Genomic DNA, 24,011 nt, shown 5'->3' on the forward strand with positions numbered 1-24,011 from the left:
AAAATCATACGTCAGAAGGTTGCTAATGGGTGCGGAGTTGGATATGACCAGGTCCAGTGTGTGCCCCTTGGAATGCGTGGGGCCATCGACATGTTGTTGAAGGTTAAGGAAGTCCAGTATTTGCAGAAACTCAGCTGCAAAATGGCAAGAGGGGTTGTCTACATGAATATTAATATCTCCAAGTATCAGTAAATAAAACAGTCGGGCATGCTATATTTGTATTGTTAACTATTTACTGCAATATCACTCCATTTTATCTTATGAACACATAACATAAGCGAGATGTTATAGGAAGGCCTAGAGTAATTAACAAGTCCTATTTTGTTTTTCTTCTTTCTGTTGTTAAAGAAGCAGTTATAGGATAAATTTATTGTATGTGCCTAATTAAAGCCTCTTCTCAAAGTTATTCTATTAAATGATAACATATACTTAGTGCTCTCTGCATTTGTAAATCAAATATATTATGCGTGTAATTATTCTATAAAGCCACTAGATGGGGGTAATGACACGTCCATGCTACTCCCTAATTAACTTTGGATTATGAGGAGGGACTCCACCTGGAATGTGGGCTAAACTTTAAAGGTGCAGTCATATGACTTCTAGCTGCACGAGTGTGAGGGGAAGCCGCTGAAAATGCTTCCTGGGGCGAATCCCTGGGGTTTTGTGATCCGGACTTGACCCGGGCGGATGAGCACACACTTGGCCGACTTTAGCTCTGATCCCCGCATAAGATGTTGGGTGTTGGGTGTAAAATTCCCGGGACAACGGCAAACTTGTGGGTGTGATCGCAACTTCTGCACACACGCATGGAGCCGCCGCAGACTGCAGGAGAAGATCCGAGCAGCGTGTTCCGGCAGGAGACGGAGGTCCGCTGTCGGAGGAGAGTGGCAGCGCTGAGCGCTCCCGCTCTGTCCGCCTCACGGCTCACCTTACCCGGCGTCATGGACGCAGAAGGGAGGGTCGACGAGTCAAGACTGAGGATGCACATCTTCAAAAACGGTAGCAGACGATAAATACGATGCTGATAGTGTGGTTAAAAGATTGCAAGCTTTACGCAACATTACAATTGTTCGATTATTATTCCAACAAATGTTTAATATTGAATTAGGATGAATATCTGAAATAATTTTTAAATATGATTTACACTATGTGTTTCGTAATCCAGTGTTTTTTTTTCAAACAAAAGCAAGTTTTTGCACAGCTCATTGAACCATATAATAACCATAAGGATACAGGCCTACAGGTGCGTTCAATTTGAGCTGCGGTATAAAAGTGCTTTTCTTGTACTCAGCATGCGTCTGACTTACAATTTGTCTGAGAGTTAGTTATAAAGTAAACTTTTTAGATTACAAAAAAAAAAAAAAAAAAAAAAAAAAAAAAAAACACTACTGACATCACCAAATTGTGGGACCTGTCATGGAGAAGCTAAATGTTGTTACTCCATTATAGATTCCTACCTCTAAAGACAATTGTTTTGTTTGTTTGTTTGTTTTCTAAATTAAGAATCCTTTAAGATCTAATGGAATTACATCTCTGTACTTAAAGTAATAGTCTGTACTGCAGACAAGAGGATGGTCTGTTTTATAGCTGGTAACTAAATGAAAATGAAAAAGAGAATAAATAAATAAAAAGAAATCCCAAGTTTATACGGTACTACTTTCAAAGCAGCATGTCATTTATTTTTACCCATCTAGATTCAAAAAGATATACAGTTCAGGGAATAATAGGAGACCACATTATATATTATTTACTCTGATTTTATCATTTTTAGGTATTTGTTTGAAAACATTAACAAGTTTCGTTTATTCTTAAATTCGTCCACAAAATTCCTCAAAATTTACCCCAAAAAATGTTTTCATTTTCATTTTTAGAAAGAGTTCAGAATTCAATTTGAAGAATATTCATTGCATTCATCTAGTCATTCCAGATCCTTCATGTTACTGTCAGATTCAAATAATCACCTGGTCAGTGATTCCTCATTAAGAGGACCGATGCATGGGTGCATTGAAAATACATGTAATTCTTTTCAAGATGCTGATTTCAGAACCAAATTTAAAGCGATCTCCTGTCTTTTTCCCCTCAGAGCTGTATTTAATGACCGGGAAATATCAGTCTATATAATTCAACAAATATTAGCTTTGTTGAGATCCACTGTGACCCTTTGATCGCAGCCAAGAGAAAGTCAAGTGACGCTTTGCTTCTGGGATTTTAGTTGAGTCACAATCAAGGTATTCATGTAAGAAGTCTAAGATTCATTTGTATGTACATCAGATTGGCCTGGGGCACAGTACCCAGCGTGACCACTGTTATAAAACAACAGAAATCATTGATGCCTTTGTACAGTTGCTGTATGTATGAGAGACTTATGATTACCTCTGGATGCAGCTTTATTTTTGGAAAGAAAACAGAATGTAACTTAGATCTTACAACTGGACATGTTTAAAACTATTTGCGAAGGAGCAGGCGGCAGAAAGGCTGTGGGGTGCAACATCACATGTCTGTTAACAGGAATGCTACAGCTAATCCTCCTCTTATGAGGTCTCATTGACCTTTAAGCACATTCCAGCTCTACCTTAAGGTAACCAGAAGTTTTAAGAACACATTGAGCTAAACATTCTTATGTATAATTCCACCTTTTATTTTTACTTAAATGTTTCTTAAATTTAGATTTAAAGTCTGGACATGCAATTTTTCTTCGGCAAACCTATGCTTCTTTTCTTGTGCATGGTCATTCAAAGGGACAGTTAGGATGAAATTCTGTGAAAATAGTACCAGTAGTTGCACACTGATTTGTTGCAGACAGATGTTATATTAATCACAGTCTGTAAAAAAGTAAATGCATCTTCACAGGGGTAGAAAGCCAGATGAAACCCCTGTTTTAGCTGATTTTAGCTGTTTTTAAGCGAAAGTCAGAATATCCACGTCCATGAGATGCAGGGCTATGTTGCTGTAGAATAAGACAAATAAAGACTGTTGTCAATGAGGCCACTGTTTTCTCCACAGAGCAGCTTCCATATTTTCAGTTTGTCTCATCAGCGCATGGTGAGCCTGCTGAGATCATTTCTAAACTACAAGGTCTGTGAGAGCACAGGAGCATATTCGATGGTGTTTCTCTAATGATTTTCAAATCCAAAAGTTTATTCTATTCTTGGTAAACGTAGAATGGACTGATGAGTTGCAGCTATTGAGGGGGATTGCCTGTAGCCTGTAGCTACAACCAGCATAACTTTAGTGTATTATACATAGAAAAGGCCTTACTAAAAAAGAGCTGTGAATTTCCTAAATTCTGAAAGCTAAAAACTAAAGCTGTTCATTCTTTATAAAACACCATCCTCACAGTTAAATACATGCTAGAGACGGTATAATGGTCTTTGAATGCCATTCTTTAACAGGGACAAAGAAACTGCTTAGAGTCAACAGGAAGATGGATGAAGCTAATGGAGGTGCTATCCATCCGTCCAACCGTCCGTCCAATTTCCTACACTTTTTACATTGATTGTTTTACAGTTTTTTTTTTTTGGTCTCGAATTTTGTTTTTACTTTATTCTCAGCAGCAATAACATGATACGGGCAAAGGCTTTATATCATACTTAAAAATATACATTTTACATAATTTTTTATTTGTTCAATCGTCTCACCTTAAGAAAGTTATAAAAGTGTACATGCATATGAACCACAGGTGTTGGCCTGTTAAATTAATTTCCTTCTTAAATTACATCTGAGAGGTGCAAACGGCTCACGAGCGATACATCGGGAAGCCCTTCCTTAAGGGTTTGTTTTAGATTTGCTACCTGGAGTATCATAACGTCACATCTCCTCTTGGCTCGAGAGCAACGCTGCAGAGCTTATTAGGTGGATTAAACTGTGTTCAATCTGTGTCTAGGTGGTGTGTCTCCATCGGAGCGAGGCCTGGCGTGGCGGTTCCTGTTCGGGATGTACCCTTGCAGCTCCACTGCATTGGAGCGGTCTTTGCTGCAGGAGCAATTGCTGGTGCGTTACCGCCTCATGAAGAGGAAGTGGCAGCAGTTTCTCCCCTCCGCAGTGCGGATACAGCTCAACGGTACTGATGGTAATGTTCCAAACATGCACAAACTCATTACCAGAAAGAAGAACATTTTTCCTTCTGTATTGAACCTTTTTGAGTTTGTCTATCTAACCTCTGGCCCATTTCTCTTTCCATGGGTTAAACAACTGTTCTGATATGACCCAGCTGAGTTGTTCACAGCTGTCCGCTACTTTGACGAGCGGGAGGCACAAATCCAGCAGCAGGCCCAGGACCAGTCTGAGGAGGTGAAAGACAGAATTGCCTTCTTGGAGCTACAAGCACAGGTGAATAATTCTGATTTATATGCATACATTTTTTTTTCGGCTCTGGTTTCGACTGAAACTCCTACAGTTTTGAAATGTGTTGGTTTTAGATTAAACCTTCAATAGTTTAGAAGAGTTAAACTCTTTTATTCTGGGAGTAGTAAAGTCTGTCTGTTTAAGGAAGTAACCAAACAGGATCTAATAATGTTAAGCAAACTGTCATTTGTTTACTCTGGGATTGTCTGACTTCTCCTGCAGCCTGAAGGTGAGGTGGCTCCAGCTCAGACGGTTACGTTGTCTCATGCCAACAGCTGGAAGTCTTTTGCTTTTTTTCTATATGGAAGAGTTTATCGGAAATACCACATTTTCATGCAAATACAACAAACTCAAGTCAAAGAAAAATGCCCAGAGGCTGAAGGTGCTGAGGTCTCAATAGGTAATATTCAAATATAATGGCAGCTAAGAAATTAAAGGAAATAGTTACCCTGGTTATTAAAGAGAGTAATTCTGTTGATTTATTTTACAATCAGCCGTTCCCTTAGAGGGGACGCTGAAAATCAATGGAAAACATTATCATAGCAGGAGTGATCAAAGTGGAGAACGTCCCATCCAAGATGATCAAAACATGAATACAACTTTATGAAAGTTCCTGAAGGCACCATCTTCAAAGTTGTGAAAGCACCGGGGAGGCTGCATCATGCTGTGGGAATGCTTTTCTTCAGCAGGGGCATGAAAGCCTTTCTACCTGACAGGAAAATAAATGAAACTTAATCCAGGTGCTTTCCATCCAATTTGACTCATTGAGCCTAAACTACCGTCCACTGAGGTGGAAAGGTGGTAGAGAGACGAATAAGAAGACTTGAAGAAAAAGGCGGTCCTAAAGAATATTGAGTCAAGGGAACAAAATTTGAAGGCATGACACACGGTTTTTTTTTTTTTACTTTTATTTGTGAACGTTATGAAGATGTGTATCATTTCCCTTGCACTTCAGTTATTATTTATTTGTGTTGGTCCAGTACAAAAAATCCAAAGTCTTTTGAGTGTAAAGAGACAAATGCAAAACAGCAAGGCATGTGAATACATTTCCTTTGATTGGCCATCCGCCAACTTTTTAAGTGTTATAGCATTTGTTTTTCCTTTTAACAGATACTGTTTGAGCGTGTGACGTTCGACCAGGAGGAGCTGCGGGAAGCCGCACGAATCATTGACAAGGATGTGCCCCGCACCAGCAGAGACCTGGCCTACTACCAGTGGGTTTTTCTCAGTAAATATTGTTCTTGCCTTTTGTCATCGTCTGCATTCATGGAATCTGACTGCTGAGTCTAAGCACAAAGTTTGTTCCACGTTTATGTTAAAGTGATAAAAATGCCACAATTTTAAGGAAACACCACTGCCGTTTTAACATGAAATTTACAGTTGTTTTCATTTACCCGTGGTTTAGTGTTAGATTTTACCTCGCTCTTGAACAAGGTGTGTTTTATTTGAGATTAGTGGTACCTCAGTTTAGTATCCAAGTGTAAATTTAGGAAGTTGTTTAATTAATACACTCCCTTTTCTTAAGTTCAGCTACAGATAGTTGGTGCTGGAAAAAAAAGTTCCTCCAAATCAAATCCTGCATATCTAAACTATTTTATTTATTTACCCAATGTACCCATAAAAATAAATGACAGATACTGTCAAAAACTTGGCTTTATTACTGTTTTTTGAGTCAAAACTTCTAATTAGGGATTCTAATTAATCCCTGTTATCCTTGTTTGTAAATAGTATAATTAGAAATGGCAAAAAATTAGAAATAAATTAATTTTTGTCCTTTAGACTTTCATGAAACCCAGGAGAAAAAAATGCATAATGATTTTTTAAAATTTTTATTTAGATTTCAGTCTATTGTAGTAGTAGGCCTTAATCAATAGTATAAAACTGTTGAATTTTAGACATTTTAGTCATCAATTAAACGTTTTAGGTGATTTAGAGTTGGCCCCTTGTAAGGTTGATTTATTTACAAAACAAACATAAACAAACATAAAAATGCCTTGCCTAAAAACTGATAATAATAACAACATTAAACACATTATCTTGACATACCTTTACCACACCAGTCATTGCACATTGCCTACAATAAAGTACATTATTACTTGTCAATATTTCAATTACTGAAAGTTACAAAGAGCAGAACATAATGTGTTGCTTGTTCACTTACAAATGAGATGTGACTGCATCCCTGATCTGACTTTGACCATGTTTTCTGTTGACCCCAACATATAGTGTGTTTTTTACTCTATGGTCTTGTAAAAGCACAGTTACCGCTGCTAACAGCTCTTGCTACATTGTGTTGTAGAATTACCAGTTTTTAAAATATCCTAAACTCAAGTCCCTTGTATTTGGACAGCTTGCTGCAACGATGATAAGTTAAAAGTTTCTTATTCACCTTCACTTTCTTTCATTCCTTCATTCATTTGTTTATTCATTCGTTTATTCATCCTTGCACAAAACCGAGGAAAATGTACAAAGAACATACCTATGCAGTCTCTAAGATGGGGTAATGCCTGTTTACCACCATCATTTCCTAATACTAAAAACTGCAGCACAATTAACTCTAAAAAAACCATCAAACTGTTGTCCTTTGGAAAATCCAGATTTATTATGTTTGCTAAATATTTTTTTTCCAACTGTGCTTATTAGCCTAGTTAAGTTTTCAACCTTAGAGAAAAAAAAGCTTTCTGTTGCATGAGCAGCTCTGCGTCATGACTTTTCTCCCAATCCTTTTTGCAGAATATCAGTGCAGCAGCTGCATGCTCCTATCACCACATTTTAATACCTCATACTCCTGGCAGCTCACTTCTCTCATCTTGTTGGTTACTTAAACCCTTCATCAAACATCCCAGATTTCTTAGTTCGTTCAGCAACCATGTTTGTCTGTAGTTTAAAAAATGTTGTATATCATAAACAAAAATAGCTTACTTGATTGGATTTATGGTCATTATAAGTATTTGAAAGTTTCTTGAATTCTTCCCCTAACCTGTGTTCTCACTTAATTTTAATTCAGACATTTTACATTAACGGTTTATTATTTATACTTTTTGAGCTATGCTAACTGTATTGACTGATAAGTTATAGTTTTTCCTCATTTTTATATTTGAAACAAGAAAAGATCCAATTTTGTACTTGTAAGTTTTGGGCAGACCTGAAAATATGCCATTTTCTATACTACTGTAATATGCAACAAAAACTTGAAAAGGATTAAAACAACTTTAGTAATTTCATGATGAAATATGTATAGTTTATGTCTCTAACACGCAGGCACATCAGAAACATTTAGCAGATTTTTCACAATTTACTTGTTTCTGTCTGCAGAGATGAAGGTTTGGGTAATCTGTTGGTGCTAAGAGACATCCTCATCACTTATGCTGCTTTTCATCCAGGTAATCAGACCGAGACAGTCCAAACTAAAGTTTGTTGTAGATCAGATAACTTTCTGGCTCCTCATTGTTACTGCAGAGGTTAGCTATGCCCAGGGAATGAACGACCTCTGCAGCCGATTTCTGGAGGTCCTAGACTCGGAGGTGGACACCTTCTGGAGTTTTTCCTGCTACATGGAGAAGTTCTCCCGGGATTTCATGGCGGATGGCCTGCACAGAAAAATAGGTGGGACTAACAAAAAGAAAAGAAAATCTTGTTTGCAGCAAATGCCACCGTGCTACCACAATTAGCTTGTTTGCTTCAGTATTTTATGCAAACGTTTTTGACTTTTTAGGTTGCTTCCCATTACTAAAATTATGACTACCAGGTTGCCCTGCTAATACCACTGATCTGAACCCTTTTCTTGTTTTAGATCTTGTTATTTAACTATTAATTAATCCTGGTGATAAACTCTTTTTATGCTGTCTTTAGATGTTGTCAGTCTAGCAAAACTTTAAATTTAAAACTCAGTTTGTGCACTATGTTCAATGACACTTAGTACAACCTAACATATTTATGTAAAAAAGTGTTAATTTCCAAACTCCAGTTTTTTTATGTTTAAAAAAAAAAGCTAAAAATGTTTTTCATTTATAAAAGATTAACTTTCAAATGGAACAAGATGGAGCTACTTTTTATTCTTAATGATTCCGACATTATTTATTGTTTAAGTTGCACAAACCACAGTACTCTAAAGCTTTGGAATCATTATACAAACAAGCACTGAATATCTTAGACAACAAATCCTTCATGGACTATCATTGTGATATTTTAAAGAAATATACCTCACTCTTTTTGGAAACTATAAATTATAGAAAGGTTTGCCTGATCTGCACGTTCCTCTTCCTTCGTCTGACTTTGTTCGTTTTAAACAAGATGTTGGGAGAACTACAAGAGGAGCTGCTAGATGAGAGTTTATCTTCCCACTTAGGAAGAAAACATTTGGTCAAACAGTATTTCTTTCATAGCATCACATCAGTGATTTTCTATACCACTCTCTGTCAGACATCCCTCATCAGTGGCACTTCTAACATGAATGCTGCACATATCCAGCCCCTCCTTTTGAACCCAGACTAAATTGAGTTAGCAGAGATTTTTCAAGAAAACAGAATCATCCCTTTTCCGATCTCCACAAATCAAAACTGTTTTAAAGAATATGTTAACAGTGTGTACTAATTTAGGCCATGCTTGATCAAATTACGCAGTTTTCGTTCCAGGCTTAAGATAAGGTGGTACTGACAAAAGACCCTTAAAAGTAACTTTAGAGTGATTAACTAGCAACTATGTGTGGTCATATTACCACAGTCCTTAATCTTTGTCTATAGGACTTCAGAAATAGCAAAAGAAACCAATTAAGGCTGAGCTGACATAATCTCCAAGCGCTTGTGTTGTCCCTTGATCGAATGCTCCCAGGGTGGTGAGCCGTATTGCCCATATAAGAAAAACCGTCGGCCCAGATCCTGTTTTACATTCAGACACACTGTAAAGAAAGGGGAGAACCAAAAGTGTCTGCTTTAGACAAATGGTCTTCTATAAAATTAAGCATATTTCTCTTAATGTCCCACATACTTTATTTTTGTATATGCTTAGCTATAACATAATGCTTTACCTTTTTTTTAAATTGAATTGTGTTCATGTTATTGTTTTAATCTACAGGCTAGAGACAGAATTACATTAGGCACAGGAACTGCTGATTATTTAACACAGAGGTAAGAGTAGCTCTACTTCTGCATATTTTTACTCACGTAAAAGTAAAAAGTTGTCAGCCAAGAAATCACTAAAGTAAGAGTAAAAAAGTATTCAGTAAGAAGGCTACTCATGTACTGAGTTACTAATCATAGCACCTCATGATTTAATATTTAAAAATTATGTCATCGGACAGAAAAAACATATAAGGTTATGTGCAAATTCAGGTATTTTAAAGACAAATAAAGTGCTTATCTAACTCATTGTTTCAACATTAAACTTGAAAGCAATACTTACTGCAGTTAATGTATATACAGTATGTTGGAACAGTGCAAAGTACTTCTAATGACAAAATCTACTTTTTATTATACGTTCATTTGACCTCCAAATGGCTAAACAAGCTCAGCAGACAGAAAATAACATTAAAATAACAAAGCTTGTGTAAAAAAAAGAAGTCTCACTTTAACAAAGTCTAGTTTTTTGTCCCTCTGGTGCATTTTTTTTTTTTAAATAAGTCAGTTCTTTATCGTTGAAGTTATTCACAGTAGGTAGAATAGCCAAAAATGTTACTTAAGTAAGAGTAGCGATACTTGAGTAATAATATGACTCAAGTAAAAGTACAGTTCAGTAAAAAAATACTCCTAAAAGTACATTTTAGGAGTATTTGTAACTATAAATGTAATTATATGATCTAAGTGATTAGTAAAGTGTAGAGCTACAAGAGTTTACTTGTTTTTGTTTTTTGTTCTTTTTTAGCAACTTTTTTGCTAAAGGAATGTTTTGAGTAATCAAATTCATCAATGCTTTTTACTCAAATGGAGCCACACTCAATAAAAATAAAAATAAACATTGCATTTGGCCAAAGTCTTGTGATGCCGGTTTGTTTCTAATTTCAACAAAAAAAATATTTAAGACCTCTAGTGGTCAGACAAGGTAAAGACGAAAAAAAAAGTTTCTGAGTGGTAAAATGTTGATTTGTTCAAATCAAGACTTTTCTGTTGGATCAGTTTGACTTAAACATGAAATATTTGATTTAATGTATTTTAGAGCTGGAGGCAGCCTTGTTGAAGGAATTGGACCCTCCACTGTATACTCATCTAGTCAAAGACAACATGGAGAGCTTTACATTTTGCCACAGGTAGAGCTGTAGTAGAATTTTTCATATCTGTTGATGTTTTTTTTTTAACTATCTGTCTGTCTGTCTGTCTGTCTGTCTGTCTGTCTGTCTGTCTGTATATATATATGTATGTATGACAGAGAGAGAGGGGAAAAAAAAAACTTTTGGTGATATTTATTTGTGTCTAGGTGGCTTCTGCTGGGTTTTCAAAGGGAGTTTGAACACAGTGATGCAATACGTTTGTTTGAAATCCTGAGCTGTGACCATCTGGAGCTAATCTCACAGCAGGTTGACCGCGCTCGATATCAGGAGAGATTAGGCCTAAACCACTGCACAGGTGATACGGGGCCCACAACAAATTTACTGTGAGTTCTGTGAATTCCTGTGAACTTTCTCATATTGCTGTGTCATCACCTTGTGATGTTTCCAGAGGAAAGTTCAGAGTCACCACAGCAAAGCTTCAATACAGACTTCACCTTTGAGCTCTTCATCTGCGCAGCCATCCTGTTGGATAACAGGGAGTCTCTGCTCCGTTGCCGAGATGACGTGCAGCTAATCCAGTTCACCAGCAGGTTTGATCCTGTGAATCATATTGTGCATACGTCTGTGTGTTTGTCTATGTAATGCATTTAAAAAAAACTTTTACATTTACAGTCTTCAGGGAAAACTGGACCTGAACAGCACCGTGAAGAAAGCAGAGAGCCATTTCTACAACTACTGCAAGCGCTGTGCGAGGGATTATATGAATGGCCACTGCCGAGCAAACAGTAGCAAACATGAAGACTTCTTTTACCAGCTCCGCAGTTTGTTTGTCCTAAAGTGATAACTTTCTCAGATGCTATAATTATTACATTTATAATTTTTCCCCCCAACTGACATTTCCTTATAGGCACACATATTTATTAATTACGTCATTTCTGAAAGAAACATTTGTTTAATGGGTTGTAATTATTATTAATGTACAGTATTTATTGAAAGTTACCCTGCAAGTGTTATGAGTTGTTGTGTTTAAAAATTAAAAGCTAAAGTCTAAGGCTTAATAGTTTCATTACTCCTATATTTGAATTATCACTTTATAGCATAGGGTGTTTAAATGACGACCCTCGTGAGGTTATGCAACAATGTCACATCAGCACTGCGTGGATGTGGACTGGTCCAACAGCTGCTGTCTGAAAAAAAACTGTGGCTATATTTAAGGTCAGATGGCAGACGTGTCAGGGAGGCCAATGCAGCGAGAATAGACCATGTAGTAACATGGCAGGGAAATACACGCCCATCCATCCTGCCAAGCAGAGGGAGTCATGCAAAAGGATTCCTACTCCTTGAACTTTTCCACATTTCGTCGCATTACAACCACATAATTTGATGTTTTTTACATGGGTTTTATCTGGAAGACCAACACAAGGTGGCGCATAATTGTGCAGCAAAATAAAAAATAAAAAAATGAATGGCTAAAACAACTTTATTTATTTTACGTGATTGTTCGTGACACTTAATACTTTTGTAAAAAGTATAAAGTGTCACGAACATTTACAGTGCCTGGCGAAAGTATTCGGCTCACTTGAACTTTTCGACTTTTTTGCCACATTTCAGGCTTCAAACATAAAGATATTACATAAAGTAATTTTTTTGTGAAGAATCAACAAGTGGGACACAATCATGAAGTGGAACGAAATGTATGGGATATTCAAAACTTTTTTTAACAAATAAACTGAAAAATTGGGCGTGCAAAATTATTCAGCCCCCTTGTGTTAATACTTTGTAGCGCCACCTTTTGCTGCGATTACAGCTGCAAGTAGCTTGGGCTATGTCTCTTTCAGTTTTGCACATCGAGAGACTAAGATTTTTGCCCATTCATCCTTGCAAGACAGCTTGAGCTCAGTGAGGTTGGATAGAGAGTGTTTGTGAACAGCAGTTTTAGTTCTTTCCACAAATTCTCGATTGGATTCAGGTCTGGACTTTGACTTGGCCATTCTAACACCTGGATATGTTTATTTGTGAACCATTCCGTTGTAGATTTTGCTTTATGTTTCGGATCATTGTCTTGTTGGAAGATAAATCTCCGTCCCAGTCTCAGGTCTTTTACAGACTCCAACAGGTTTTCTTCCAGTATCATCCTGTATTTGGCTCCATCCATCTTCCCATCAATTTTAACCATGTTCCCTGTCCCTGGTGACGAAAAGCAGGCCCAAACTATGATGTTGCCACCACCATGGTTGACAGCGGGGATGGTGTGTTCAGGGTGATGAGCTGTGCTGCTTTTACGCCAAACATTACATTTTGCATTGTTGCCAAAAAGTTAGATTTTGGGTTCATCTGACCAGAGCACCTTCTTCCACATGTTTAGTGTGTCGCCCAGGTGGCTTGTGACAAACTTTAAACAAGACCTTTCTTGGATATCTTTAAGAAATGGCTTTCTTCTTGCCACTCTTCCATAAAGGCCAAATTTGTGCAGTATACAACTGAGTGTTGTCCTATGGACAGAATCTCACACCTCAGCTGTAGATTTCTGCAGTTCATCCAGAGTGATCATGGGCCTTTTGGCTGCATCTCTGATCAGTCTTCTAGTATGAGCTGAAAGTTTAGAGGGATAGCGGGGGTCCTCGTAGATTTGCAGTGGCCTGATACTCCTTCCGCACGGTGCTCCTTGGGATGTTTAAAGCTTGGGAAATCTTTTTGTATCCAAATCCACCTTTAAACTTCTCCACATCAGTATCTCAGACCTGCCTGCTGTGTTCCTTGTTCTTCATGATGCTTTCTGCGCTTTAAACGGACCTCTGAGACTATCACAGAGCAGGTGAAAGAGACTTGATTACACACAGGTGGATTCTATTTATCGTCATCAGTCATTTAGGTCAACATTTGATCATTCAGAGATCCTCAATGAACTTCTGGAGAGAGTCTGCTGCACTGAAAGTAAAGGGGCCGATTAATTTTGCACACCCCACTTTTCAGTTTTTTATTTCTGAAAAATCCATCCTTCCATTATCCAACATGCTTATCCCTTTTGGAGTCACGAGGGGTGCTGGTGCCTATGTCCAACTGTCAATGGGAGAGAGGCGGGGTTCACCCTGGACAGGTCGCCAGTCTATCACAGGGCAACACAGAGACTAACAGGACAAACAACCATCCACGCACACACTCACACCTAAGGAGAATGTTTTTGGACTGTGGGAGGAAGCCGGAGTACCCAGAGAGAACCCACGCATGCACAGGGAGAACATGCAAACTCCATGCAGAAAGACCAAGGGCAAGGGTAGCAAAAAGGTCGGTAAGTTCAAGGTGGTCGATTACTTTCGCAAGGCACTGTATTTCTACAAGGTGTTACAACATGCTGCTCGATGTGTTTTCCGTTTGTACTCAGTGACTAATAGCCGTTAAAGCATTTGAAAAATCCTAATCAGCAACACTGTGCACCATTCAGTTTCCTGCCTGCCTGTGCATAAAGCATGTGAGGGACATTAGCTGTCTGTCTTTAGAAAGTAGGCTGCTTTTTAATTCAATCTCCCATGAAATCATTGAATATGGCAACAGTTTAGGGACTGCAGCTTTTCCACCAATCAAAGCCCTACAATTCTACATCTTTCCTGTTTTGATCTTGTTCCGTTAGCAACTTGCCGCAGAGATAAGAATAGCGAGCTTTCATCCAAGGAAATGCTGCCAGTGAGCAGAAACGTGGGCCTCGAACTTTCCTTGGTGGAGTCACCTGACACCCTCAGTGGGCTCTCCCTGCACAGACCCTTATAAACCCGGGAGAGCGAGGACGCTCGTCCTCTGCCTGCCAGGAGACAAAGGGAGCGCTGGAGAGGAACTCAGACTGCGGTGTTGAAAGTATAACATCACTTTAATTCAGTAAACTCGCACTTCTTGAACATCTAACGTCACAAGGTAACTGCATATACAGGAAGCAGTGCTGTTCTGGTCTTGCTTCATAATCTGTCTTGCTTACTGCTTTAAAAACCTGATAATAAAGTAAGAGGTGCTGTAATAAGACAGGTTTGCATGGCCTCTGTCAAATAACGGCATGATACAGGAACCAAAATGAATGTGAGTAAAAAGATTATGCAACCAAAAATCTTTTTTTTTTTTCTTTGTCACTTATTTTTTAAGAAAAGCAGCTTTACATGTGGGTTTGTGAGCAAGACTTAATGCATCGTGTCAGCTTTTATTTCTGCTCTGTGTTCGGATTCAATAACATGTTAAGTAATATGTGTAAGGTAAGGTTTCGAGCTGGAAGTTGCAGAAGAAAAAAAATTAATCATGCATAATTTAGTTGCGCAATTTTTTAGCTTGCTCACCACAGTGACATTGTGACATATCCCAGCTCTAAAAATGGACTTCAGTTAGTTGAGCTCAGGCTCAAGATCTGCTGCCACAAAAGATTTTCTATAGATTTCTTGTCTAATGAGATAAGCAAGTTGCTAAAGCATACATTTCCAAGTTGTTTTTGCTGTAGCTTTTTATTTTTTATATGTTTAGTCAAATTGTGCAAATTATTGAATAACATATTAATCTTAAACACCATTTACTGAAAGATTAGTATAGCATTTTAAAGGGCCAGGGAGTGACATTTCTGTGTTGCATTGCCAAGAGAGACATAGCATCAATAGCATCAATGAGAGTTTTACTAGTTGTTTAGCCTTCTTTCAGATCGTGATATAAGCCTTTTTGTCAAGGAGTCCAACACATATTGACCCTCATATAGCCCTGACATGCACATATGCAATGAATGAATCTTCATGCATGAATGGCACTCTCTTCAAACTCTTACTTCTACACCCACTGGAATACCAGTTTTTTATAACATTTTCTTGGTAGGACGTAACTAGAGGGAGCATCCATGCAGATGCAAAAGGAGGAGAAAATGTGACAGCTTAGCGGGGGAACCAGGTCAACATTGGATGGCACCCAACCTATACTGACTGTGTAATTACAAATGCAATAGAAAAAACATTCTATTTGAATTGCATAAGAAATATGCAATTGCACATATGGTGCAATTGCATAAGAAATATGCTATAAATGGTTGGATAACCAACCTACTACAAATGCACCACTGGGCAACCGACCTTATTGCCCATATGAAGTCCAGTTGACGTCTTAAGTACAGTGGAAAACCTTTAAACTTCAAATTTGATTATTTTGCCTCACTTCCAGGAAGCTAAACATTATTGAAATATTTTAAAGTAATGATAAATTCCCAAGTTTTCTGACAATCTTTCAAGATTTAGGGCTATTAGAAATATTTTTTTCAATTCACTGTTTTCTCCAGTCTTTCTACAAGCATGATGCACCAAGATAGGTAGAAGACAAAATATTTTTCTGGGCCAATAATCTATTGATAGCAAGGGAAAAGCAATAACGATTCAGCATGTGACCTGAAAATCCCCTTGTTGGTGGTGAAATACTATTTTGTCAGTTTTAATGCTTGAAAAGGCTTAGTAAACTATAAAATATATATATTTATCTAAAACTGTTCATCCACTAGAGTGGAAAATACTGCAAAACCAAAGCAAAACATCATTATACCATCAGCAAGTCTGCAGTATTACTGGTCAAGAAGGTCTGGTATTTTGTGAATCAACAGAGGACATGTTCTTATTTTGATACTACAATAATTCACAAGGCATAAGCAGAAAAAAATGTAAAGACTGAAAACAATAACATTTAGTGATAAACACTATGTGCACTAATTTCAGATTTAACTGTCAATCTAAATGTGTTTTTTTGGGGGGTTTTTTTGTATCTTTTGAAGATGTCTAAAGGACCAGCAGTTGGCATTGACCTAGGTACCACATATTCATGTGTGGGGATCTTCCAGCATGGCAAAGTGGAGATTATTGCCAATGACCAAGGAAACAGGACAACGCCAAGTTATGTGGCCTTCACAGATACAGAGAGACTCATTGGAGATGCTGCCAAGAACCAGGTGGCCATGAATCCAGCCAACACTGTATTTGGTAAAAACATCGCAATATCCACAAGAAAGCACAGTCAGAAATAATTGTAAAAAATAATGATTTCCCTTCTTTCTTTCTTTCACCTCAATCAATGAACATCAGTTCATGTGAAATTAGAAAATGTTGCCATTAAATGTCTATATACTCAGTGATACCTTTCTCGTATTGTTGCTGATTAAACTACAGATGCTAAGCGTCTGATCGGTCGCAAGTTCGACGATCTGGTGGTGCAGTCTGACATGAAACACTGGCCCTTCAAGGTCATAAATGACTCCTCAAAACCCAAGGTGGAGGTTGAATATAAGGGGGAGATCAAGTCTTTCTACCCAGAGGAGATTTCCTCCATGGTTCTCACCAAAATGAAGGAGATTTCTGAAGCTTATCTTGGCAAGGTATGCTGTTTACATTTTTCTAACTACTACTCAAGCTATTTCCCGCACCAAGACTTACAGTGAGGAAAAAATCTAGATCACAGTATAAGTTCCTCACTGTTTCATTAACTTAAATTCTTCCCATTCTTTCAGCCTATTACCAATGCAGTTATCACAGTCCCTGCTTACTTCAACGACTCCCAGCGTCAAGCCACCAAGGATGCTGGAACCATCTCTGGCCTCAATGTGCTTCGTATCATCAATGAACCCACAGCTGCAGCTATTGCATACGGCTTGGACAAAAAGGTATGTTACCACCTGGCAGCTAAAATGCTAACATCTCGTTTCTTATGTTACTCTTAGAAATTCATCCTATTTGTTTTAGGTCGGGGGTGAGCGCAATGTTCTCATCTTTGACCTCGGTGGTGGCACTTTTGATGTGTCGATCCTGACAATTGAGGATGGCATCTTTGAGGTCAAGGCCACAGCTGGGGACACACATTTGGGTGGGGAGGACTTTGATAACCGCATGGTTAACCACTTTATTGCTGAGTTCAAGCGCAAGTTCAAAAAGGACATCATCAACAACAAGCGAGCCGTGCGTCGTCTGCGTACGGCGTGTGAGCGAGCTAAGCGCACCCTCTCCAGCAGCACCCAGGCCAGCATTGAGATCGACTCACTCTATGAGGGAACAGACTTCTACACCTCCATTACCAGGGCCCGCTTTGAAGAGCTCAATGCAGACCTGTTCCGTGGAACTCTGGAGCCCGTGGAAAAGGCCCTGAGGGATGCCAAGATGGACAAAAGTCAGATCCATGATGTTGTTCTAGTGGGTGGCTCCACGCGTATTCCAAAGATCCAAAAGCTTCTGCAGGACTTGTTTAATGGTCGTGACTTGAACAAGAGCATCAACCCAGATGAGGCAGTTGCGTATGGGGCAGGTAGGTCTCTTCAGTATCAACTCCTGTATCCACTGTCCAAATGCAATTCGGTGCAAATAAAAGCTTTCCTGTAATCATAACTTTATTATTCGAAACCCACAGCTGTACAGGCTGCCATACTGGCTGGTGATAAGTCTGAGAATGTGCAGGACCTGCTCCTGCTGGATGTCACCCCCCTGTCCCTGGGAATTGAAACAGCTGGTGGAGTGATGACTGTCCTTATCAAAAGGAACACCACCATTCCGACCAAACAAACCCAGACCTTTACCACCTACTCAGACAACCAACCCGGTGTGCTCATTCAGGTAGAGTACACCACAAATAAGAGTTTGCACATTTTGCAGTCCTGCCTTTTTGTCTACTTGTTTCAGATCAGTTAAATATCAGGCAAAGACCTGGGTAAATAAAAATAAATAAATCATTTATTAAAAGGGAAAAAATGCTATCCAAACCTAACGGGCCGTATGTCACAAGAAGCAATTAAAGTGAGTAATTTTTAACTGCATTTTGAAAAAGCTATGTTCATGTTGCAGCATGAACTTAAACAAGCCGATCGTGCTTGTTCTAAAAACTGCATTATGTGTTCACTTATGTTATCTTTGTCCAATATTAAAATGTGTTTTATTGTTTGAAACATTGTGGCAAACAGCAGGATTAGAATAAATCTGTTAGAGGATGTATGTATGCGTTCTATTCCCACTGTACCTTGAAATTGAAAATTTAATTAAAAATGTTGAAAAAATATTGAATATTGAAACATATTGAAAATGTTCATTGTTTCAATAAACTTAGCATCTACACCTCTTTTTTAGGTATACGAAGGGGAAAGAGCCATGACCAAAGATAATAATATCTTAGGGAAATTTGAACTGACTGGCATTCCACCTGCTCCGAGAGGAGTCCCTCAGATTGAGGTGACCTTTGACATCGATGCCAATGGCATCCTCAATGTGTCCGCAGTCGACAAAAGCACCGGGAAGGAGAACAAGATTACCATCACCAATGACAAAGGTAGAACCACATATTACAGAGCAAACACTATTCATAAGAAACAGTTCTAAAGCATCTACAGCAAGATTTATATTTAATTCTTCCACAGGTCGACTGAGCAAGGAGGACATTGAGCGCATGGTACAGGAAGCAGAGCAGTTCAGGTCTGAAGATGAGGCTCAGAGAGAAAAGATTACAGCCAAAAATTCTCTTGAGTCTCTGGCATTCAACATGAAGAGCACAGTGGAGGACGAGAAGCTCCAAGACAAGATCAGCCCTGAGGATAAAAAGACTATCATAGACAAGTGCAATGAAGTGATTGCCTGGCTGGACAGAAACCAGGTAAATATCCATAAACCTGAAATGTTCATGTTAATACCCCAATACAAGAGTTTCTCCTTTAAATGATACATGAAACCAAAGACCTATAGCAGACAAACGTTGACAGACTCGTCCAAAAAAGTTTAGAAAACAATAGTCATCAACTTACTTCCGTACTTCACACGGTCCTAGCTCTCGCAAAACAATTATCTGCTTCTGTTTTTTTATGCAGACGGCTGAGAAGGAGGAGTACGATCACCAGCAGAAAGAGCTAGAGAAGATTTGCAATCCCATTATCTCTAAGCTGTACCAGGGGGGCATGCCAGGAGGAATGCCAGGAGGGATGCCTGGAGGGATGCCTGGCGGCTTCCCTGGTGGAGCTGGAGCTGGTTCCTCCTCTGGCCCAACCATCGAGGAGGTCGACTAAATATAAGCAATCAAAACGCTGGAAATGTTACTTCTTGACCACATGTACTGGCTGTTCTAACCATACGTTCATCCCAAATGGACTCCACATAACATATATTTAATTTTCCCCTGCTTGATTATTCAACAATACTTATGACCTATTTTAATAATACCACCTGAGCCCCTTGAACTTTCTGTACTTTCTGACACAGCCACAACCCTTTATTGACATGTTTTTTTTTTTTTAATTGACCAACATAAAGTAGTGCATAACTGGGAAGTGGAAGCAAAATGATACATGGTTTTCAACTTTTTTTTTTTACAAATGTAAAAATTACCCCTTAAGTATATAGAACCAAGTTAAGTTCCAAAGCCTTTTCAAATACCTCACAATCAGTTTTGTGAGTCAAGAGATAATTCACTTTCTGCTCATTTTTTTTATTTTTTTAGAGGAGCTTAAACTCAGTTCTATTGCATGGAGAACCTCTGGAAACATCATATTCCAAATCCTGCTCAAAAGTCTGATATAGGCTTATACCATTTTAATACACACGCTTTTGTATAAACCCTTGCATTGATGCTCTGTTTGTATGTTTAGTGCCGTTGTCCTACTGGAAGTTGACTCTGTCCAACTTTTAAGACTTTTACGTATTCTAACAGGTTTTATTTCAATACTCACCCCTTCCCTGGTGAAAAAAAGCCTCCTCACAACATGATACTACTTCCACATGTTTGGCTTGTTGTAAATTGCAGAGGCAGAATTCAACATTATTTTCACTGTGAATAGCCACATATTTCAGACAGCCATTCAGATGGGTTAAACAGTGCTCCGAGAAATGTCTAAAGTATTGTTTGCAATGGCCTAAACCTGCCTTAAATTTCTCCACAACTTTATCCTTGACCTGTCTGCTGTACTTCTCTGTCTTCATCATGCTGTTTGCTCACATACAAAACTCGGAGAGCTTCCCAGAGCAGCTGTATTTATACTGAGATTAAATTACAGATAGCTAGACTCTGTTTAGTAATAAATTGACTTTTGAAGGCATTTAAATGTGCTGGATTTGTCTAGGGGTCAAAAAGGTAAAGCAAGTGAATATACACATAACTTCACATTTTTCTAATTTGGTTTGGTAAAAACTTTTTTGAAAACAATTAACTACAAATTGCAATTAAATACAGTCAAGCTTGAGATTTGTTTCAATCTGTAATCTTATGCCTTCAAACCAATAAAGTTTATCATTGACAACCCTGTTAAAAATAATGTCTGTTTCCCTTTTAATTTAAAATGTTTATTCCTCCAATAAACTTATTAGTTGACAAACAGGAATGTGACACCCATCCTGCGTGTTTGCAGACAGTGCTCCGGTATGTAAATGCATCACATTACTGCATATCTGCAGATCAGTAATCTCCCTTCTTAATCTTCCTTTTCTTGCCTCACAGGAAATTTCAGAAAATGTCTTTAAAAAAAAAGAGTTCCTGTGAATATGTGAAAAAAGCATCTGTGTGCAGTTTAAAACTGTACACATATTCAGTTAATTATGTGAAGCAAGCTTCACTAAACAAATCTGTTTTACTTGCAAAAGCAATACAAAGTTATGTTGCTGCTTCTTTAAACTAAATAATTATGTGATATATTTTTTCTAATTCAAATGTGGCTTTAGACATGTTGGTGCTTATCAGCAGGTGGTGTGTTCTCATGTGGGAGCTGCAGGAACATGGATGGGGTGTGGTTTATATTAATGGATACCAACAAAATTCAGGGTCAATCATGTGAAATACACCTATAAATGCCAGTGTAGCACAAAGCTACCAGACAGGGACTTGAACCAAGGTCGATTCACAGTTATGTTCTTGCTCATTAGTTGTTTTGCTCTTGTGGCCTCCACACTGGGTGAGTGGCACTGCACCTTCCTTTTTCTGGTTTTACTTTGAGACACGTTGTAAAACAAACGCTGTGAAAATTGTGGGTTTTAAAATCCTTTGAAAACTTGCACTTCAAACAGATTGCTGTCAGAAAATGCACTGATTACATTTTGATTTTACTAAGCATGAGCCTTTTAATTGGACACAAGAATGCTGCTACGGTGCATTTTATTTTTGGGCTTCAGGGTGTGGAGTGCCTGCTATTAGGCCCCAGGTGAGTGGATACAACAAGATTGTGAATGGTGAGAACGCCGTGTCCGGTTCCTGGCCCTGGCAGGTTTCTCTTCAGGTACGTCAGTCTTCCTAAAAGCTGCAGTCCTGTTACAATTGTGCACAAAACAAATAATTCTGATGAAGTTAATCACTCAGGGAGACATTGTTTCAAACTCAGGATGGCAGTGGATTTCACTTCTGCGGAGGATCACTGATCAACCAGTATTGGGTTGTCACAGCTGCTCACTGTCGCGTGTCGTAAGTTACTTGATGTGTCCTACGGCAGAGCTATTAAAAGCAGTTTAATAAAGGCAAGTTATCATTAGGTGACCTTTTATTCCTTTAGTCCATCAAACCACCGTGTGATCCTGGGTGAGCACGATCGGCAGTACAATAGTGAGCCCATTCAGGTCAAGTCTATTTCCAGGGTAAGGAAAAAATATGACAGCTGAAATATTCCTCCTTTTAATTCTAAGCTTTTTTCTATATGACAATTTGAACAAACTATTTATTCTATGGGTATTTTTTTTTCTTCAACTCCCCATTCAGGCCATTACCCACCCTTATTACAACTCAAACACCTTCAACAATGACATCACACTTCTGAGGCTCTCCTCCCCAGCACAGTTGAATTCCCGTGTATCTCCGGTGTGCCTCATGTCCTCCGGCAGCAGCATCCCCTCTGGAACCAGATGTGTCACCACTGGATGGGGCAGAACAGGACAAACCTGTAAGTGAGACCCTCTTCGTGTTTACCCAGAATCTTTTTTACACACATAATCATAGACAAGAATTAATATTGTAAGACTGGAGGAAAACGTTCTGTAATGGATCTGGAGTAATTATCTCTTCTTCTGTGTTCTCAGCAAGCCCTCGTTTCCTGCAACAGACCTCCTTGCCTCTGCTCACCCCTGCTCAGTGCAGAAACTACTGGGGTTACAACAGAATTACCGATGCCATGATCTGTGCTGGTGCATCTGGAGTGTCCTCCTGCCAGGTAACATGCATTTCAATGGCCAAACAGTATTTGAGTAAAACATACCAGCTTAAAATGATTGTTTTATAAATGAAATATTTGTATGTTTGCAAAATACATTTATAATGTGTAAAAGTTGCTATTGAATATCCTATTCTTGAAATTGTTACAAAATGCCTTTTCATTGTCGTCGTCGAGACTACAATTATCATCAGAATCAGCAACTGTGCTCTTGCTGCATGTTTTCCTGTTTTTGAAAGCAGCTAGCCCACAACCTGCACAAAGCCACACAAAACATAGAGCTCACACAAAGCAGTGCTGTGAAGCAGCATCAACATATGCAAGTTCCTTAAGTTAAACTTGTGAAATATTTGCCTCATTTCAGGGTGACTCTGGCGGCCCACTGGTGTGTGAAAGCAGTGGTGTGTGGTACCTTGTGGGTATTGTGTCCTGGGGCACCAGCAACTGCAACGTGTATACCCCAGCAGTGTACGCCCGTGTGTCCTACCTGCGCAGCTGGATCGACCAGACCCTTGCCTCTAACTAATCAGCGGCATACTAATACCAGCCTGTGATTGTGTAACACTGAGAATAAAACCCCCCGTCCCACAGTGGTGCTGTTTGGTGCAGTTCCAAGAAATCCAGCGATTAAAATCTTGAAGCTGACTCTTGCTAGTGTACTTGCATAATGAAGACGTGTATGCCTGCGTGTGTGTGTGTGTGTGCAATGTCTGAATGTTTTTCTGAGAATTTGTTTTCAAATGAATTAAAGGTGGCATTTTCAAAAGCCGAGCTACAATGAACAGCTAACACCAAAGCTGACCGGATACACTAAACACTAGCAGTGCACATGAGCAGCCAGCAAGCAGAAATTGGCAAGGAACAAGCACACACATTGGCATTATGAGCATGTTACAAAGACTGGCATGTGGGACAACCAATAGATAAGTCGATACCCCCGGAACATGAGGGACAGAGGGAGGCGTGGGCAGAACGAGACATGAAGGCATTGGTTCTTTCCACTAAGATCAAATGGAGAAGTACGGTATTAAAATTGGTCAGAGTTTTTACAGGTCTGCAGCTCTCATAGAGATCAAATTTTTTAACCTCCTTTTTCGGAATGCATAATGTATTTACTACTTTCAGAATAAAAGGATCATCTCACCCAGGAAAAAAAAAAAACAGGATGAACAGGATTACCAACAATGAAGAGAATGGGTCACAATGGTTAAAGGTCAGGGCACACCCTGATCTGGGTGTCAGTACATTATCTAATTAAAATCTGTTGTCAACACAAATTATATGTTAATCAGTATTGTTGCCAGTGAAGCTGTTGCATAG

The 24,011-nt window shown here is 38.8% G+C and overlaps 3 protein-coding genes across 5 annotated transcripts; all 3 read left to right on the forward strand.

Moving 5' to 3' along the window:
• The first annotated feature begins 587 nt into the window (after positions 1–587).
• Positions 588–11,597, forward strand: si:dkey-238d18.4 (TBC1 domain family member 15). Of its 3 annotated transcripts, none has more exons than XM_036132228.1 (10): positions 592–999; positions 3,884–4,060; positions 4,211–4,329; positions 5,455–5,558; positions 7,660–7,727; positions 7,804–7,950; positions 10,495–10,585; positions 10,753–10,901; positions 10,995–11,136; positions 11,219–11,597. In XM_036132228.1, the coding sequence occupies exons 1-10, from the start codon at positions 807–809 to the stop codon at positions 11,385–11,387; spliced, it is 1,359 nt and encodes a 452-aa protein (XP_035988121.1). In that variant the 5' UTR covers positions 592–806; the 3' UTR covers positions 11,388–11,597. The 3 variants fall into 3 exon arrangements, with proteins under 3 accessions (XP_035988131.1, XP_035988121.1, XP_035988118.1); XM_036132225.1 differs by having other exon boundaries at positions 593–999; positions 3,884–4,069; XM_036132238.1 differs by lacking the exons at positions 10,495–10,585; positions 10,753–10,901; positions 10,995–11,136; positions 11,219–11,597 and adding an exon at positions 9,418–9,591 and having other exon boundaries at positions 588–999; positions 3,884–4,069.
• A 2,712-nt stretch (positions 11,598–14,309) lies between these two features.
• Positions 14,310–20,813, forward strand: hsc70 (heat shock cognate 70). The gene is made up of 9 exons (XM_012856572.3): positions 14,310–14,452; positions 16,320–16,524; positions 16,711–16,916; positions 17,049–17,201; positions 17,281–17,836; positions 17,939–18,141; positions 18,649–18,847; positions 18,936–19,168; positions 19,380–20,813. The coding sequence occupies exons 2-9, from the start codon at positions 16,320–16,322 to the stop codon at positions 19,572–19,574; spliced, it is 1,950 nt and encodes a 649-aa protein (XP_012712026.2). The 5' UTR covers positions 14,310–14,452; the 3' UTR covers positions 19,575–20,813.
• A 381-nt stretch (positions 20,814–21,194) lies between these two features.
• Positions 21,195–23,336, forward strand: LOC105920914 (chymotrypsin-like protease CTRL-1). The gene is made up of 7 exons (XM_012856573.3): positions 21,195–21,449; positions 21,667–21,770; positions 21,873–21,952; positions 22,041–22,122; positions 22,244–22,424; positions 22,561–22,691; positions 23,056–23,336. Exons 1-7 carry the CDS (start codon positions 21,404–21,406, stop codon positions 23,215–23,217), a joined length of 786 nt encoding a protein of 261 aa, XP_012712027.1. The 5' UTR covers positions 21,195–21,403; the 3' UTR covers positions 23,218–23,336.
• The last annotated feature ends 675 nt before the right edge of the window (positions 23,337–24,011 follow it).

Source organism: Fundulus heteroclitus, chromosome 3 (genome assembly GCF_011125445.2).
Source record: "Fundulus heteroclitus isolate FHET01 chromosome 3, MU-UCD_Fhet_4.1, whole genome shotgun sequence".
Taxonomy (NCBI): domain Eukaryota; kingdom Metazoa; phylum Chordata; class Actinopteri; order Cyprinodontiformes; family Fundulidae; genus Fundulus; species Fundulus heteroclitus.

Excerpts from the sequence above, each read along its gene's own strand:
- si:dkey-238d18.4 (XM_036132225.1), top strand. The coding sequence starts at position 807 with ATGGAGCCGCCGCAGACTGCAGGAGAAGATCCGAGCAGCGTGTTCCGG. Across the intron at positions 10,586-10,752 it reads AGCTTTACATTTTGCCACAG|GTGGCTTCTGCTGGGTTTTC; the intron begins GTAGAGCTGTAG and ends ATTTGTGTCTAG. Across the intron at positions 11,137-11,218 it reads CTAATCCAGTTCACCAGCAG|TCTTCAGGGAAAACTGGACC; the intron begins GTTTGATCCTGT and ends TTACATTTACAG.
- hsc70 (XM_012856572.3), top strand. The coding sequence starts at position 16,320 with ATGTCTAAAGGACCAGCAGTTGGCATTGACCTAGGTACCACATATTCA. Across the intron at positions 18,142-18,648 it reads AACCCGGTGTGCTCATTCAG|GTATACGAAGGGGAAAGAGC; the intron begins GTAGAGTACACC and ends CCTCTTTTTTAG. Across the intron at positions 18,848-18,935 it reads TACCATCACCAATGACAAAG|GTCGACTGAGCAAGGAGGAC; the intron begins GTAGAACCACAT and ends ATTCTTCCACAG.
- LOC105920914 (XM_012856573.3), top strand. The coding sequence starts at position 21,404 with ATGTTCTTGCTCATTAGTTGTTTTGCTCTTGTGGCCTCCACACTGG. Across the intron at positions 22,425-22,560 it reads GGGCAGAACAGGACAAACCT|CAAGCCCTCGTTTCCTGCAA; the intron begins GTAAGTGAGACC and ends CTGTGTTCTCAG. Across the intron at positions 22,692-23,055 it reads CTGGAGTGTCCTCCTGCCAG|GGTGACTCTGGCGGCCCACT; the intron begins GTAACATGCATT and ends GCCTCATTTCAG.